Genomic DNA, 15,102 nt, shown 5'->3' with positions numbered 1-15,102 from the left:
GTGGTCAACAAAGCAAGTAATGGCATAAGGTGCCGTACCAGCTTTCAGTTTACCTGCACCCAAAATCATAGTGAAGGTCCACCCGCTCTATATTATCAAAGTCCCCTTTTATGGTCATACTAGTTTAGGAAGCTAATCACAAGCAAACCTGTTCCAGAGAACATCAAAGACAATATTGGCATATCGTCATATGTTTCATGTCTTTAGGGCTTGTTGTTAATAGTCTGATGAAGAAGAGCTCATCATCTTCATCTGTTTAGCTTGAATGTGGGTTAGGTTATGCTAGCATGTGAGAGTTACTTATCTAGCTTAGTTGGACCCGATACAGCATGGCGGAACCGATGCGTCATCATGGCTGGTTATGTTAGATTAAAAAGTACAAAAATATCCCATCAAGGTGAAATTAGTTTTGCGTACGCACGCAGTAGTAATGACTGATGTTTGCTTTCTTCTGTTTGGAGTAATAACTATCGAAAGGCGGGAACTTGACATGGCATTCAGCTACCCGCAGTTTGATTGTTTTGTTTATCCTACTCACCAGTATTTATAAATCAGGCCTAGTTCATGATGAATTGAACATGACTATAGATTCTGTATAGTATGTGTGTGTGTATGTATGTATGTATGTATGTATGTGTATATATATATATATATATATATATATATATATATTATAGTACTATAGTTCTTTGCTATAGCGTCAGTCATTATCAGCTCTACTCGTTCAATGTAGTCAGGAATTGTTTACGTCGTTACTGTCACAAGCTGAACATGTGCAAGATGACATATTAGTCCCATTCACACATAGTGTTTTCCAGAAAATCACCTAAAATTTCCATTTTAGAAATTTTGAAAATACTGGTAAATTTTGCTCTGGCAATTTTCCTTAATGTGAAGTTGTATCATTACCTATAATTTTCCTTGTTTATGGTAAAGTTGACATCAGAAGTTTACATACACCTTAGCCAAATACACAAACTCAGTTTTTCACAATTCCTGACATTTAATCATAGAAAACTTTCCCTGTCTTAGGTCAGTTAGGATCACTACTTTATTTTAAGAAAGTGAAATGTCGGGGTCTGGGTATCTCAGAAAGTAAAGACGCTGACTACCACATCTGGAGTCGCAAGTTCAAATCCAGGATGTGCTAAGTGACTCCAGTCAGGATTTCTAAGCAACCAATTGGCCCGGTGGGTAGAGTCACGTTGGGTTAACCTCCTTGTGGTCGCTATAATGTGGTTCTCGCTCTCGGTGGGGCGTGTGGTGAGTTGTGCGTGGATGCCGTGGAGAATAGCGTAAGCCTCCGCACGCGCTAGGTCTCCGTGGTAATACGCTCAACAAGCCACATGATAATATGCACGGATTGATGGTCTCAGATGTGGAGGCAACTGAGATTCATCCTCTGCCACCTGGATTGACGTGAGTCACTATGCCACCATGAGGACCTAGAGCGTATTGGGAATTGGGCATGCCAAATTGGGGAGGAAAGGGCAGAAAATCAACAACAAAAAAAAGAATGTGAAATGTCAGAATAAAAGTAGAGAGAATTATTTCTTTCAGCTTTTATTTCTTTCATCACATTCCCAGTGGGTCAGAAGTTTACATACACTTTGTTAGTATTTAGTAGCATTTCCTTTAAATTGTTTAACTTGGGTCAAACATTTTTAGGTAGTCTTCCACAAGCTTCTCACAATAAGTTGCTGGAATTTTGGCCCATTCCTCCAGACAGAACTGGTGTAACTGAGTCAGGTTTGTAGGCCTCCTTGCTCGCACACGCTTTTTCAGTTCTGCCCACAAAGTTTCTATCGGATTGAGGTCAGGGCTTTGTGATGGCCACTCCAATACCTTGACTTTGTTGTCCTTAAGCCATTTTGCCACAACTTTGGAAGTGTGCATGGGGTCATTGTCCATTTGGAAGACCGACTGAGCTTTAACTTCCTGGCTGATGTCTTGAGATTTTGCTTCAATATATCCACATAATTTTCCTTCCTCATGCTGCCATCTATTTTGTGAAGTGCACCAGTCCCTCCTGCAGCAAAGCACCCCCATAACATGATGCTGCCACCCCCATGCTTCATGATTGGGATGGTATTCTTTGGCTTGCAAGCCTCACCCTTTTTCCTCCAAATGTAACAATGGTCATTATGGCCAAACAGTTCAATTTTTGTTTCATTAGACCAGAAGACATTTCTTCATAAAATAAGATCTTTGTCCCCGTGTGCACTTGCAAACTGTAGTCTGGCTTATTTTTATGCCGGTTTTGGAGCAGTGGCTTCTTCCTTGCTGAGCAGCCTTTCAGGTTATGTCGATATAGGACTTGTTTTACTGTGGATATAGATACTTGTCTACCTGTTTCCTCCAGCATCTTCACAAGGTCCTTTGCTGTTGTTCTGGGATTGATTTGCACTTTTCGCACCAAACTACATTCATCTCTATGAGACAGTGTGTCTCCTTCCTGAACATTATGAAGGCTGTGTGGTACCATGGTGTTTATACTTGCGTACTATTGTTTGTACAGATGAACGTGGTACCTTCAGGCATTTGGAAATTGCTCCCAAGGATGAACCAGATTGTGGAGGTCCACAATGTTTTCTGAGGTCTTGGCTGATTTCTTTTGATTTTTCCATGATGTCAAGCAAAGAGGCACTGAGTTTGAAGGTAGGCCTTAAAATACATCCACGGGTACACCTCAAATTCAGTACACCTCCTATCAGAATCTAATTGCCTAAAGCCTTGACATAATTTTCTGGAATTTTCCAAGCTGCTTAAAGGCACAGTAAACTTAGTGTATGTAAACTTCTGACCCACTGGAATTGTGATATAGTCAATTAAAAGTGAAACAATCTGTCTGTAAATAATTGTTGGAAAAATTACTTGTGTCATGCACAAAGTAGATGTTCTAAATGATTTGACAGAACTATAGTTTGCTAATATTGAATCTGTAGAGTGGTTAAAAAAAAAAAAAAGAGTTTTAATGACTTCAACCTGTGACTGTGATTCACTTCATACAGGTTAAGTTCTATGATATCCGTTCAGGAATTAAAGGAATATTCCAGGTTCAATACAAGTTAAGCTCAATCGACAGAATTTGTGGCAAAATGTTGATTATCACAAAAATAAATTTCCACTCGTCCCTCCTTTTCTTTAAAAAGCAAAAATCCCTAAAAGACCTTGGCTTGCTGGTTCAGGAGTGCTTGATTTGGGTTTGGAAATGAACTCTGTTGGAAGGTTGATCTCCAAGAGCTGGAATGAGAACAACCTAAGTGTGGTTGCAAATCAGAAGGTTATGCTGATCATGTCCCCCCCATATCCTTTTGGAGTCTGTATGACCTGTCAATATTATGCACTTTGATATGTTTGCCTAGGTAAACTTTTTGATGGTGTGTTGCAGATCAGGCTTTGTCTTTCTAACAATACAAAGGTGAACTCTGTTGTTGTCTAAGCAAATCATGTCATTCCTGCTTTGTGGATTTTGCTCTTTATGCCAAAAACCCAGCCAACAAACCAGTTGGGGTTTTAATTAAGTCTTAAATGGACCTCCAGTTGACTGGATTGCTCAGTTCTTTTAAAATTGTTATATTTTCCATCATATTACAAATTCAGTCATGATTTAAGCAGAATATGAGGTGTTTATGTCCATTCAAACAACCAATAAATTAATCTGGAATGTATTAATATTGACCTGTTCTCATGACGTTGTGTAGACAGAAGAACAGTAATTGAATAATAAAACATCAGCACTATAGCCAAAATGTATTTTATTATGTTGTCTTAACAGAGCCAACATGCTGTTTTTGTACAAATGAGTGTTAGGGACTTTCCCCACCAACATTTTTAAATGCAACTCTTAGAGTTTTCAAGCTACATCAACCAAACTCAGCACAGACCTTCACCCTGTTCTGACTTATTCTGGCTTTATTTTTCTAACTGATTAGACTTAGCTTTTGCATAGAGGATCATCATACATCCCAAAAAATCTTAGTCTGGCTGCAGCTGTCAAGCAGTTCAAATGTAAAGCCTGTTTTTCTGTGTAATCCAACACCTAATGCTGAATGCATATCGCTCTCATTACAGAATCCTGCTACAATCACTAGAATACTACTTAGTCATTTCAACTGGGACAAAGAAAAGCTGATGGAGAGGTATATATTCTCCGGAGCCATTTCATGATTTCTTTTCAGGACCAGCAAAATTTGAGAAGAGTCTAACCTTTATCTCTCTGCAGGTACTTTGACGGTAACCTGGACAAGCTGTTTTCAGAATGTCACGTTATAAACCCCAGCAAAAAGTCTCGGACGCGCCTCATGAACACAAGATCGTCGGCACAGGACATGCCATGTCAGATCTGCTATCTCAACTATCCTAACTCGGTGAGTGTCCCCCAGTGGAATCACTTTTTGATTTTCTCTGATTAATCTGTTTCCACATACTGCTGATAGATTATAAGTAGTTCCACAGAATTTTCACCAGCAGAACTTCAGCAGAATTCCTCAATTGGAACACTCGTCATTCACACACATCTGTGCATCCTGTGCCCCTTGAGTCTTTTTTTTATGGGATATTTTGGCTAATTTGATAATGCTTTCAGCTATATTGTGTTATTTAATAACACCAATAAGTGTAATACTCAGTAGCGTTTTAACCAGGGTATGAAATTAGCACCCGTTACCCACCAAATTTCATGCACAGTGGTGGGTAATTTTGCACATCTACCCACCACTGTGGCAGGCAACCTGTAAAACATCACCAAGTGACAAATGACAAGAAATTCCATTAGACACAAAGATGCATGTTTGGAGAAACACTTTATAATATTTTGAAGAACAGACAAAAGACAAGCCGTCGATGCGCTTGTCTTATTCGCAACGTTTTCAGAAGTTTATTGGCGCTCACGCGTGAAACATGCGCATATGACCAGTTCTCACTATTTGTTCCCTATCATTCATCTGGGAACAATTTGCAAGAATAGTGTCATCTATGAGAGAGCAGCATATGATCTCAGACCAACTCAGGATGCAATGACATTGGGACTACAGGTGAATTGTCATGTGTCATCCCCTCTGAAATGGTTCTTGAACAAGAAGTTTCTCTTCTGTGCTTGTCTACTTTTTAGCCTCCATTTGAATGTTGCAAAATTATCATTATGATAATAATAATGGCCTGGTATTATATTTATATTCTAAAATTACATAAAAATATAAGTTACATATATATATATATATATATATATATATACACACACACACACACACACAAGCTTCTTGGAGAATTTGCCACAGTCTTCTCTCTGTACCTGTTGTCTCAATTGCTTCTGTCTCTTCTTGTAATCCCAGACTGACTCATTATTCAGTGGGGGGGGGGCTCTGTGGGGACCATGCCATCTGTTGCAGGGCTCCCTGTTCTTCTATTCTATTCTTTTTGCAAAAGAAATGTTTGTGAGTCTAAAATGTATATTTCCTATTGACACACTAAAGCTGAAGATATAAATAACCATCTTAAGACAAATGTTTTTGTGAAGCATCTTATGTGCCTAAGACTTTTGCACAGTACTGTATATATATACACTACCGGTCAAGAGTTTTGAAACGCTTGACTGAAATATTTCTCATGATCTTAAAAATCTTTTGATCTGAAGGTGTATTCTTAAATGTTTGAAATTAGTTTTGTAGACAAAAATCTAATTGTGCCACTATATTAATTTATTTAATTATAAAACTAAAATTTTATTTTAAAAAAGTTTTTGAAATTGATGACTTGGACCAAATAATAAAGAAAAGCAGCCAATAAGTGCCCAACATAGATGGGAACTCCTTCAATACTGTTTAAAAAGCATCCCAGAGTGATACCTCAAGAAGTTGGTTGAGAAAATGTCAAGAGTACATGTCTGCAAATTCTAGGCAAAGGGTGACTACTTTGAAGATGCTAAAATATAACACAGTTTTGATTTATTTTGGATTTTGTTTAGTCACAACATAATTCCCATAGTTCCATTTGTTATTCCATAGTTTTGATGACTTTACTCTTATTCTAAAATGTGAAGAACAAAATAATAATAAAGAATGAGTGTTTCAAAACTTTTGACCGGTAGTGTATGCACACTCACTGAGCACTTTATTAGGAACAAGTGTACACCTACTTACTCATGCAGTTATCTAATCAGCCAATCGTGTGGCAGCAGTGTAATTTATGAAATCATGCAGATATGGGTCAGGAGCTTCAGTTAATGTTCACATCAACCATCAGAATGGGAAAAAAGTGTGATAACCGTGATTTAGACCGTGTCATGATTGTTGGTGCCAGATGGGCTGGTTTGAGTATTTCTGTAACTGCTGATCTCCTGGGATTTTCACACACAGCAGTCTCTAGAGTTTACTCGGAATAGTGCCAAAAAAAAAACAGTGAGTGGCAGTTCTGCGGACAGAAACGCCTTGTTGATGAGATAGGTCATGGAGAATGGCCAGACTGGTTTGAGCTGACAGAAAGGCTATGTAAATCAGATAACCACTCTAAAAATTTTTGTGAGCAGAATATAATTAAAAATTGGGCATTTACCTGCCACTGTGGCTGGTTGGCAAAAAAGTTAATTTCATACACTGGTTTTAACACATTTACCTTTTTAAAAAAAAAATATATATATATATATATATATTTCAGGGTTCACACAGTCATGGCAATATCAAGGAATTTTAAAATTGGCTATTTAAAAAACCGAACAAAAAAATGAATGAAAAAATTCACTCTTGAGCATTTCTAAAATGAATAGGCTCTATACATTAATTATGCTAGTTATGCTTGGCTCTAAAATACAGTGCATTCAGAAAGCTTCATTTCGTTCACATTTTGTTATGTTGGCGCCTTATGCTAAAATGCTTTATTATTTTTTGTCACATCAATCTACACTCCATACCCCATAATGACAAAACCAAAACCAGATTTTTGGTAACTTAGCAAAGGTATTATAAAGAAAAAACTGAAATATCACATTGACATAAGTATTCAGACCCTTTGCCATGACACTTGATATTTAGCTCAGGTGCATCCCATTTCTCTGGACCATCTTTAATATATTTCAGCACTTTGACTGGAGTCCACCTGTGGCAAATTCAATTGATTGGACATGATTTGGAAAGGCACACACCTGTCTATATAAGGTCTCACAGCTGAAAATGCATATCAGAGCAAAAACCAGGCCATGATGTCAAAGGAATTGCCTGCAGAGCTCAGAGTCAGGATTGTGTCGAGGCACAGATCTGGGGAAGGCAACAAAAAAATGTCGGCTGCATTGAAGGTTCCCAAGTGCACAGTGGCCTCCATAATTCTTAAAAGAAAGAAGTTTGGAACAACCAGGACTCCTCCTTCCTAGAGCTGGCCACCCGGCCAAACTGAGCAATTGGGGGAGAAGGGCCTTGGTAAGAGAGGTGACCAAGAACCTGATGGCCACTCTGGTTGAGCTCCAGAGATCATGTGTGGAGATGGGAGAAACTGGCAGAAGGACAATCACTGCAACACTCCACTGATCTGGGATTTATGGCAGAGTTGCCAGATGGAAGCCTCTCCTCAGTGCAAGACACATATAAAAAACACCTAAAGATTCTCTGGTCTGTTGAAATGAAGATTGAACTGTTTGGCCTCAATTCTAAGCACCATTTCTGGAGGAAACCAGGCACCACTCATCACATGCACAATACCATCCCAACAGTGAAGCATAGTGGTGGTAGCATCATGCTGTGGTGGTGTTTTTCAGTGGCAGGAACTGGGGGACTGGTCAGGGTTGAAGGAAAGCTGAATGCAGCAAAATACAGAGATATCCTTAATGAAAACCTGACCTGAAAATGGCTGTCTACCGACGGTCCCCATCCAACCTAACAGAGCTTGAGAGGATCTGCAGAGAAGAATGGCAGAAAATCCCCAAATCCAGGTGTGCAAAGCTTGTCGCATCACACCCAAAAAGACTTGAGGCTGTAATCGCTGCCAAAGGTGCTTCAACTAAGTTCTGAGTTAAGGGTCTGAATACTTATGTCAATGTGATATTTCAGTTTTTTCTTTTTAATAAATTTACAAAGTTATCAAAAATATATTTTTTGCTTTGTCATTATGGGGTATGGAGTGTAGATTGATGTGAAAAACAATAATTTAAAGCGTTTTAGCATAAGGCTGCAACATAACAAAATGTGAAAAAAATGAAGGGGTCTGAATACTTTCTGAATGCACTGTATGTCCACATGCTTTAGAGTAAACTTGCTTGCAAGCCATAATGATGTTTGATTTGTGAGCACATAATTCTTTTGAGTTAGTCCTTTTTAATGAATCAGTCAAAGTGGTTTACAAAATTGTCTGAATGAGTCTAAAAAAATCCTTATCCAATAATCACAAATGAGTGGAATGTTCATGGAAAAGTCCTAGAAATTCATTGCGCAACAAGTGTAAGAACTCTGACATTCAAAACTATTACACAGAATTTTGCAGATTTCCTCCCAAAATCAGTGCAGAACATACAATGCACACAGATATCATCTACTTTTAGGAAACTCATTCAGTGGTTCAAGGTTTCATTGAGTGTTGTGAATTGCTTAGCAGTGTGCACCGGTTGTTTTCCAAATGGACTTAATGCTGTTGCATTGTGAGATATGTGTGAGGTGATATGCTGTGCATTTATACATATCTGTGTTTGCATGTTAGGCCACTCTGTGCTACACACTACAGTTCCTCAGCTAGGAGGAAGGATTTCTAATGAGCTGCTTTCACCACTAATCTCTTCACTGGATTACTCATTGTGTACAAAGCAACAGAGCAGAGGAGCAAGCGGGTCTTGGGATTTGCAGGGAACCCTGAGAAATGTTTTGTGTGTTTGAGTGAAAGAGAGAGGATAGATTAAGTGTGTGCATGGATGCATGTATTGTTTTGATCATTTTTTATGAGAGACAGCAGCTATCTGAAAAAAAACTCTGGATTAGTCTGCAGCTGGGATTTGGGAGCTGTTCATTCTATTCAATCCTTTGAATCATGACTATGAAGTATTAAATGGTAGCAGCAACCAGTGGAAGTTCCTGTCACACTGCTTGTGTGCTTAAAATAAACTGAGGTTTTCAAGGTTAATTTGGGGTCACACAATGCAACTTAAAGGTACACTCAGTCATTTTTGTGTTGCATTGGCCAATATGTCTTGGATTTATACTCGCACCTTGAAGTGTGAAAGCAGCATCATGCAAAAGCAAGAGTTGCAGTTGCTATTGTAAAAATGTTCTATTCTCTGCAAGCCATGAGTAATTTATTCTGTGAGCAAAAGTGTCTAATAATAGTGGGGATTCTGAGATGAAATGAGTAGTGTTTGGCTGGTCATGTGATCTCAATACTATGGCCCTAATGAGGCAGCCCAGCTCTTAGTAAAAATAAAACGTATATATTTTTAAGAGTAAAACTTTTTATGAGGACAAAGTTACTGAATGCATCTGTTATCCCAGGCAACATGTAACTGTCAAAGGTTTGATATTGATAGTTCTGCATAACAGAGTTGTAATCAGATTGTGGGAATATGTAATATATTGTTTTATTAGGCCATTTAATTTTACTTGATGTCAAATTCTCATTTTGATCTTCATGTATTCATTCATTAAAAGCTGACCACCACTCAGTTCCCATGAGATGTTCTCTACATATCATTAGTGCCTGTGATGATGTTGTAAGCAATGCTCTGCTTGCGTCAGACCTATCACAAATATTAAGCTGATTTATCCTCCTTAACTCATCGCGTGTTCCTCTTGAGAGAGAATCTGGCCTTTACTACACAGGAGCCAGAGACTATAAAACACATGACAAAGGGACACTTTGTTAGAGTAGTAGATAAGCAGTATAGCTGACTCTTTTGTATCCTGTTCAGAACTGCTTTGTAAGATTCGTATCTGAGCCAAAACAACAAAAGTCTTGTTGGCTGTATTGATCTGTTGAAGGGAACAAAGCTCATTGTGTTTCAGGAGCACTCATTATTTTGTATTTTTTTTTACATGTTATGGGCAGTGTAGTACAGTGTTTGTCATTTAATATTATCATGTTATTGAGTTAAATTAGCTAAGATTGTTGACCACCTTAAAACAGGAAAGACATTTGGTGACGTGGTCTGGTGGATGGTGCACACAGTCCGAAAATACCCAAAAAAAAAAAAATTCGCATCATTTCCTCACCCTCATGCCATCCCAGATGTGTATGACTTTCTTTCTTCAGCAGAACACAAACGAAGATTTGTAGAAGAATATCTCAGCTCTGTAGGTCCATACAATACAAGTGGATGATGATCAGCACTTTAAAGCTCCAAAAAGCACAGAAAATAATTGTAAAAGTAATCCATACCACTCCAGTAGTTAAAATAATGTCTTCTAAAGCAAAACGATCACTTTAGGTGAGGAAAAAAAATCAATATTGAAGCCCTTTTTGCTATAATTGTTACTTCCGGTCACTCTCCAAAGCACATTCATGAGAAGAATTGGTTCACGCTGCCTCTCGCATGACACAAGCGCGCTGTGAACTGCAGTCTCTTGTAAACAAATCAACTTCTGGTTGTATCGTGTCAGTTCCATAGACTATTTATTAAGGAGAGACGGGCCACTTCTATTCAAATGAATGGGAGAAATTGGAACGCCCAACCAGGGAACTCTAACCGCCCAATGGTCATGTGTAAAAAGGAAGTCCCGCCTCACAGGTAAAAGAGCCAATCACATTTTAGATACAGACATCACCTGTCAATAAACTCGAACGCACATGCGCATTAGCTATACAAGCCAGGAAAATTGCGTGTTTTAGCATGAAATTAGGTAAAGCATAATTTATGATTCAAATATTATCAAATTTTATTGCTGATTTTTGAAATATGTTTTTTTGATTGTAATCTTGACCAACCGTTTTTGAGATTTCAGTCTTTCCCCATTCAAGTATATAGGACTTGCACTGGCATGACTGGAAATAGTCTCCTGGGAATGTTCCAAAAATGTCCGACAGTGGACTGACTTGCTAGAAAGACTTAGGTCAGTTCTCATGTGAACATGCAACATGCTTGCGTCACGCAAGAGGCAACGTCACCAAATGGAATTGCACGAATAAACACTGTTTTCAAACAGATTCCAGAAAACTCCTCCGGTCTTACATTTGATTGTACAAACAGATTGTTCCATCCCAAACTTGCTATTGGCAGTGCCAGTGGTGCTGTGTTTGGCTGGATGGGCCGCTCAGTCGAACAGAAATTTTCTGATAGCGCCACTGTTACGTTTTTAGGTGAAATCAACCTACAAATGAATTATTTATAGTATAGAATTTTAATATTGAAAAAATTACACACGTCAGCTTTAAGTACAAGCAATCTAGATTCGAGTCTGGGCCCTGTCACGCCTATTGTTTCCTATCACTTCTTCACTGTCCTGTCAGGTTAAAATGAAGTTAAAAAAAAATATATTTCTCAATGTTGAGAATAATAATCACCATTTTTACTAATTTCAGAGCTTGCTCGTTTCATTATTTGTAACTTTCCCAATCTAAATTTTTGTTGTTGTTGTTCTTTTGCAGTACTTCACCGGTCTGGAATGTGGGCACAAGTTTTGCATGCAGTGCTGGGGAGATTACTTAACCACCAAAATCATAGAGGAAGGAATGGGACAGGTACATATTCCAAGTCTTAGTAAATATAGCACCAATGCCTTCAGACCTTCAACTAACTCCTAGGTACTAAACCATTAATCAGTCTCTTGGTCTAGACTTTGCATTAATGTCTGGACTATGCCTTAATGTCATAAAAATCTTTCCAGAAACATCCTGTGTATTTTTGTTTGAATTTAGTATGCTGAATTCAGATTTTAGTTTCTTGCAGCTTGTATGACTACATAGTGTCTGTCAGTGGAGCCTGACAGTCTCAGCGAAGCTGATAGGCTGGTGTAAATCCTGCAGCTATTTAGTTCTTATCAATTCACGCTTGCTATAAAAGCTTTTCCCTGCATGCCAACTGACATTTTGCCTGTTCTTCTGACCTATTGTAACACAAGCTTGTTGTTTCCATTCTAGACTATTTCCTGTCCTGCTCATAGCTGTGATATTCTGGTGGATGACAACACGGTCATGTAAGTGTTTGAGAAAATAATCACCATTGCTTGTGATGTCTGAAAACCTAATTGAATGAGCTGTCTTGTTCCTTCAATGTGTTATAGAGTTTACTGAAGGCTAAAGTAGGACACCTAGCTAGAGGTGTCACAACATGCCACCTCCTGTCGATTAAATTAGATTATTCTTGATCTGCACAGTTGTCTTAACCTACATATGATCTCCCTGCTTATATTGTTATGTAGGCTAGTATTAAGAAGTATGCATGACTGTTTTTTCCATGATCTAAATATTTTTAAATTCTTTCTCCAGGCGACTGATTACAGATTCAAAAGTGAAGTTGAAGTACCAGCATTTAATAACCAATAGTTTTGTAGAGGTAGGATTTTGTTTCACCTTAAAGTCACTATTATACACAGTGGCCCCATAAAGTATTTGGACACTTAAAAATATCCGAATGCCAATGCATTAGATGACAAAATATAAAATGGTGACATCTGCAAGTCAGTCTCCTTCAGGTTCATATAGTTGCCCTAACATAGTAACCACCAGTGTAGTTCATCATAATAGACATGTTCCACTAAGTTTAACAATCTGAAAGTGTCCACATACTTTTTTGTCTTAATTTTTTTAAACAGATTATCACTTGTTTTATCATGAAAAACCAAACAAAAAAATTATACAGAATTATGTATCGTACTTGTATCAATTGAGACTTCTTAGGTGTAAAGTTTGTTTACTGTTATCCCTCTTCCTCTGCAGTGCAACCGACTGTTAAAATGGTGTCCGGCACCTGACTGTCATCACGTTGTCAAAGTACAGTACCCAGATGCCAAACCTGTACGATGCAAGTGTGGTCGGCAATTTTGGTAAGACACTGAACAGCTGATGAGATCAGATACTTCTGGAGCTTGACCTCAGATTAGGTTTAGGGCTTCCACCAGCTCAGGGATGTTCTATCAGGCCAATGACACACTAGAACACAGAACACTCCATCCCTAGATGACACTGGTTAACCATATCCAGTTATTACAGCAAACTTTTTGAAGACCTTTACTTGTCCCTTTAAAGGTGGTGTGTAATTGATGTGCTGCTACCATCACCAAACACAATTGCAACAATAGTTACTGTTTTCAAATATGTTTCTTGTTTACCATTAGTCAAACCAACAGATGCTTCCACTCCCAATTTATGCCATTGGTTGAGCCATTATTGCTATGTTGGGCTGTTCGGAGAGCTCAAATATACAGGGAAATGCTTTGATGGCACCACAGTTTACACTTTTTAGGGGAATCAACCTATGAATTGCTTACGTATAGTTGGGATAGGCGAAAGTATTTTAAGATCGGAAGAATATCACACATCATGTTTAATTTTGTGAAACAGAGTAAGATTGGGAATTGTAGGGAATTTAATGATGATGGTTCTGATTCCAATTCCACTTACAGATTCTGGGGCCTGATTCACGAAACGTTCTTGAGAAGAAAATTCTTCTTAACTTCCATTTTCTTCTTGAACAATATATTTTTTATGTTCTCCAAAAACACTTATTAAGAAAGTTATTATCTGTTTCTTAAGATTGTTCTTAATAAAAAAACATAAGAATTCAAATAAAAATATTTTTCTTAAAAAACTTTGTAAATAACATCTTAAAGTTAAACCTCACAGTTGTCTTAAATCCCAAAAGTAAGATGTTTAATGAATTTAATGGGTTATTTCAGAAGTCAGAAGTTGCAATTATCGATTTTAGACCAAAACACGTTTTTTACTGTTTTGTGTTCTTTTTTTATTATTTTCAGCTTTCAAACCATGTAAATGTTATCACGAAATTCAAACAATAAATGTTGTTTTGAAGCTTCTAATTGTGGTGACCAATCATGCTAGTCAATTCAAACAGATGAGTGGCATAGCGCTCTCTCTTTCCAAGAACTTGAGTCCATAGAAACATAATTATATCATTAGAAAGTTGAGACTGTCCACCACCACCCCTTTCCCATGCTCACCTCTTACTTTCTGATGTGATATAATTATCAAGGAGTACTTTTTCCTTGCAGTAATTTCCTCAATGAGAACCCCAAGCTCTTGTCTACAGAAGTTTGTTTCTTTTCTTTTCCTCCATGTTAAAATAAAAGTTGTCAAATGGTTACTTACAGCAAGTAAATTTTCCTATGAAGGTTAATGTCATTAAAAGTAACACATCTCACACACTACATAAAATAAAATAAAAATGGTAGAAATGTGCTTGCTAGTTAAAAAAAAAAGATTAATAGATGGATACATTTATTGTTACGATTTACCATTGTTTAAGTATTGAATTTGTTTTATTAGACAAGGCAAATTCATTAGCGGCTAGATGTTCTAAAGAAAATATTTGATAACATCAAGATTTTTTTTTTTTTCCCCAAGAATTGCTCCTAGGAACATTCTTACGAACTTCTTATAATTGATCCCAAGTATTTTCTTATTTATTTTTTCTCACAAATTCACGAACATTTCCGTGAATCCAGCCCCAGGCTCCTTAGTGATTCCCCTTAAAATTTATTTTAGTACTTTTAAAGAAGGTTCTGTACTATTTATTGCACATCATAGTGACAACCAGTCAGTATTTACACTCATTTAAGTCTCACAAGCTTTAGGTACAAATTAGTGTTGTAACACTTTTTGGTTCTTTTGGAGTTTGAGTGAGTTAGTCATTAGACCGATTCAAACCAAAAACTCCTGAGTTCAAGACTAATTAAGGAGTCTTTCTAAACTAAAGAACCAGCTCATAAAAGTAATTCGTTATAAAACTGGACTACACTGGTGTCACAGTATGTTTGTTGTTGTGTGTAACCAGCGAGGACAACAAAACAGAAGGATGTGTTGTCCATTTACAGTCTCGTATTATTTCACAGAACCCTCTCATCACATTCGGTTCAGATTTGGCTAAAATAGGATGTCTTTTTCTGTGGTGCTGTAGATAGTGTTAGAGTATTTTAGTACTGTGTTCTGTCCACATCAGCATTAACAGAACCAAATATCATA

The 15,102-nt window shown here is 37.6% G+C and overlaps 1 protein-coding gene across 2 annotated transcripts in view; it reads left to right on the top strand.

Annotated features, from left to right (window-relative positions):
* The window catches only part of LOC127455998 (E3 ubiquitin-protein ligase arih1-like), a 28,599-nt gene that overhangs the window by 1,621 nt on the left and 11,876 nt on the right, over positions 1-15,102 (top strand). The window contains exons 2-8 of one of the 2 annotated variants that reach the window (XM_051724261.1): positions 2,519-2,658; positions 4,075-4,142; positions 4,226-4,370; positions 11,551-11,643; positions 12,043-12,098; positions 12,391-12,457; positions 12,841-12,947. In XM_051724261.1, coding sequence (XP_051580221.1) covers positions 2,626-2,658; positions 4,075-4,142; positions 4,226-4,370; positions 11,551-11,643; positions 12,043-12,098; positions 12,391-12,457; positions 12,841-12,947 — 569 coding nt within the window. In that variant the 5' untranslated portion in view covers positions 2,519-2,625. The remainder of the gene's footprint in view (positions 1-2,518; positions 2,659-4,074; positions 4,143-4,225; positions 4,371-11,550; positions 11,644-12,042; positions 12,099-12,390; positions 12,458-12,840; positions 12,948-15,102) is intronic. The other variant, XM_051724260.1, reaches the window with a different exon arrangement.

Source organism: Myxocyprinus asiaticus, chromosome 18 (assembly GCF_019703515.2).
Source record: "Myxocyprinus asiaticus isolate MX2 ecotype Aquarium Trade chromosome 18, UBuf_Myxa_2, whole genome shotgun sequence".
NCBI classification, from domain to species: domain Eukaryota; kingdom Metazoa; phylum Chordata; class Actinopteri; order Cypriniformes; family Catostomidae; genus Myxocyprinus; species Myxocyprinus asiaticus.
The sequence above is the reverse complement of the archived record's forward strand: the minus strand, read 5'-3'. Positions and strand labels throughout refer to the sequence as shown.